Here is a 2,144-nt window from a genome sequence, read left to right as displayed (position 1 = left end):
CAACGGTGGTGGAAGTTCGAGCACTAAGGCGCGCGCGATATCGTCGGCAAGTTTAAAATTCGATAAATTATGGCGGTGAGTAGCTATATACTGTATGAGCAGTCAAGGCTAATTCTAGCCCTAAACGAGAAGATCTCCTTAAGACGAAGAGTGAAAACGCCTCCACCGGGGAGCGAACCTGCGACTTCACTCCGCCTCTGGCTAGACTGCACAAAGAATTTAATTTAGCGCTCGCCATGATGATCGATTTGTATTCTGTTCAATACTCTATGCCGACGCTATCTCGAGCTTTGCAGCAACTGTTGCCCATAGGGTTTAGTTATCATACGTCTACTAACCATGGCTGATACCGCCGCCACTACCACTACTGATCGCGTTTCTTCCTCGACTTGCTTCATCTGCAACGAGCCCGGTCACTTCGCTAGAGATTGCCCTCAGGCCTCCAGCAGTCGCGTAGGAGTTACTAGAGGTGTGGTATTAATATTCTCGCCTTTTTTCAGCCCACTGGTCGTCGCCCTATGAACTGCTATAACTGCGGCAAGCCCGATCATCTCGCTCGTGATTGCCCTAATGAGCAGACCAACCAAAGGCCTTGCTTTAAGTGCGGCAAAGTTGGTCATTTTGCCAGGTAACACAACACACTGTAAACTCCCTGTTATTTCTATCGTAGGGACTGCACTGAACCCGATACTCGTGCCTGCTTCCGTTGCGGCGAGACCGGTCATCTTGCTCGTGACTGCCCCAACGAGGACACTAGGCCCGAGAGCGAGCGTGCTCCTCGTGGACGTGAGAGTTCATCTGTATGCCAATTGTCATTTTGTATGTGTTTAGGTTCTGAGGGAAGGAATTGCTTCAAGTGTGGTAAGCCCGGCCATCTCGCCAGAGACTGCCCTAACTAAGCTGTGGTGTCTTATGACAGTGGTGGTGGCATGATGAAATGATGCTACTATACGATCAAGATTCATTGTCATTCATATAGATGCTCTACCCTTGAGGTTTCCTGTTGTTGGTTGTACTAGCAGTTTCGTGACGTTTGCTGTGTTTACACGGTAAATATTAGCGCTTATAAGTACCACGATAATTACTCGAAGTTAAAGGTCAGGCTTCTCAGAAAAAGTAACGTCTCGTTTTGTGTTGCTTACAAGTCGAGGGACACAGTAGGGTAACATACATTATTGATCTGAGAAATAGTGATCCTATTGAGGATTTAGTGACGATTATTATCCAACGGTCGTTGGTATAGGTTGCACCATTCTCTTCGAAACAGCTCGATCAATTTTTAATTCGTCATCGCGAAGCAGCTCCGTAATGCCCGGAATCAAAACGGTTGCCGTCAGCTGCAGCGTCAACAGCTACGGTCAGCAACCTCCTGTCTCGGAGACATAGCTGAGGTTTGAACCTGGGTCTCTCGCGTAGTACACGCGAACCCTGACCAATCGGCCATTACAGCTCTTAACAGAGTAATTTACTCGTAGTAACTGTAACCACAACACCAGCGGCGGTGTCCTTGGTAATATTGTCATGATGAGTTAGACTATCATTGTCGTTTACAACACAACGACTGAACCTCACAAACGCTGCAATGAAATTATATTATTAATATGACGTCGATGATAGTGCAATGTATTAATAATAATGTCAACCCTGCTTCCTCGAAGGTGTTTTCGTTCTCGTGCAATTCGGGCAGAACCTGCATCATCACATAAACTCCTCAGAATAACACCACAACGAACTCACCATTTCCCCTCCGGTGCTGATATCAAACCAACACATGCCATATGGTACCACTCGTCACACTAATTACAAATTCAACTCCAAACCGCAATAATAACACAACCAACCTGGTCGCAGCCTATCAGTTGCCCAGAATCGTTCGGGTCCCAAGGCACGCCACATTTCGGACAAGACCCTTCCCAGTCATCAGCATCAACAAGCTCAGCTGAAGGGAAAGAAAATCACACGAGAGCGGTATTCAATTGGACTTACTGATACCATCTCGTGTGATAATGCTACCAGCAAGAACTGGTGATTCCTGAGAATCTTTTTCAATTTGCGTCGCTTCGCCTTGCGTTTTGCTGATTCTGAAAGGTTCGTCACTCAGAAATGTAATGTGGGTATATGAACTCACTTTTGGGAGTTCGCAA

General features: G+C 46.6%; 2 protein-coding genes across 2 annotated transcripts; one reads left to right on the top strand and one right to left on the bottom strand.

Annotated features, from left to right (window-relative positions):
• Positions 1 to 339: 339 nt before the first annotated feature.
• On the top strand, positions 340 to 899 carry Pmar_PMAR006558 (cellular nucleic acid binding protein, putative; the record flags this gene model as incomplete). Its single annotated transcript, XM_002767123.1, has 4 exons — positions 340 to 453; positions 501 to 628; positions 671 to 786; positions 832 to 899. 4 exons carry the CDS (start codon positions 340 to 342, stop codon positions 897 to 899), a joined length of 426 nt encoding a protein of 141 aa, XP_002767169.1.
• Positions 900 to 1,737: 838 nt separating this feature from the next.
• Pmar_PMAR006557 (hypothetical protein) lies at positions 1,738 to 1,934 on the bottom strand (the record flags this gene model as incomplete). The annotated part of the gene is made up of 2 exons (XM_002767122.1): positions 1,738 to 1,796; positions 1,833 to 1,934. Coding segments are annotated over 2 exons (161 nt in total), but the record flags the coding sequence as incomplete, so codon positions are not given.
• Between the last annotated feature and the right edge of the window lie 210 nt (positions 1,935 to 2,144).

The sequence above is a fragment of the Perkinsus marinus genome (genome assembly GCF_000006405.1).
Source record: "Perkinsus marinus ATCC 50983 genomic scaffold scf_1104296971186, whole genome shotgun sequence".
Lineage (NCBI taxonomy): Eukaryota > Perkinsozoa > Perkinsida > Perkinsidae > Perkinsus > Perkinsus marinus.
Note: the sequence above shows the minus strand (reverse complement) of the source record. Positions and strands in the feature narration are given on the sequence as shown.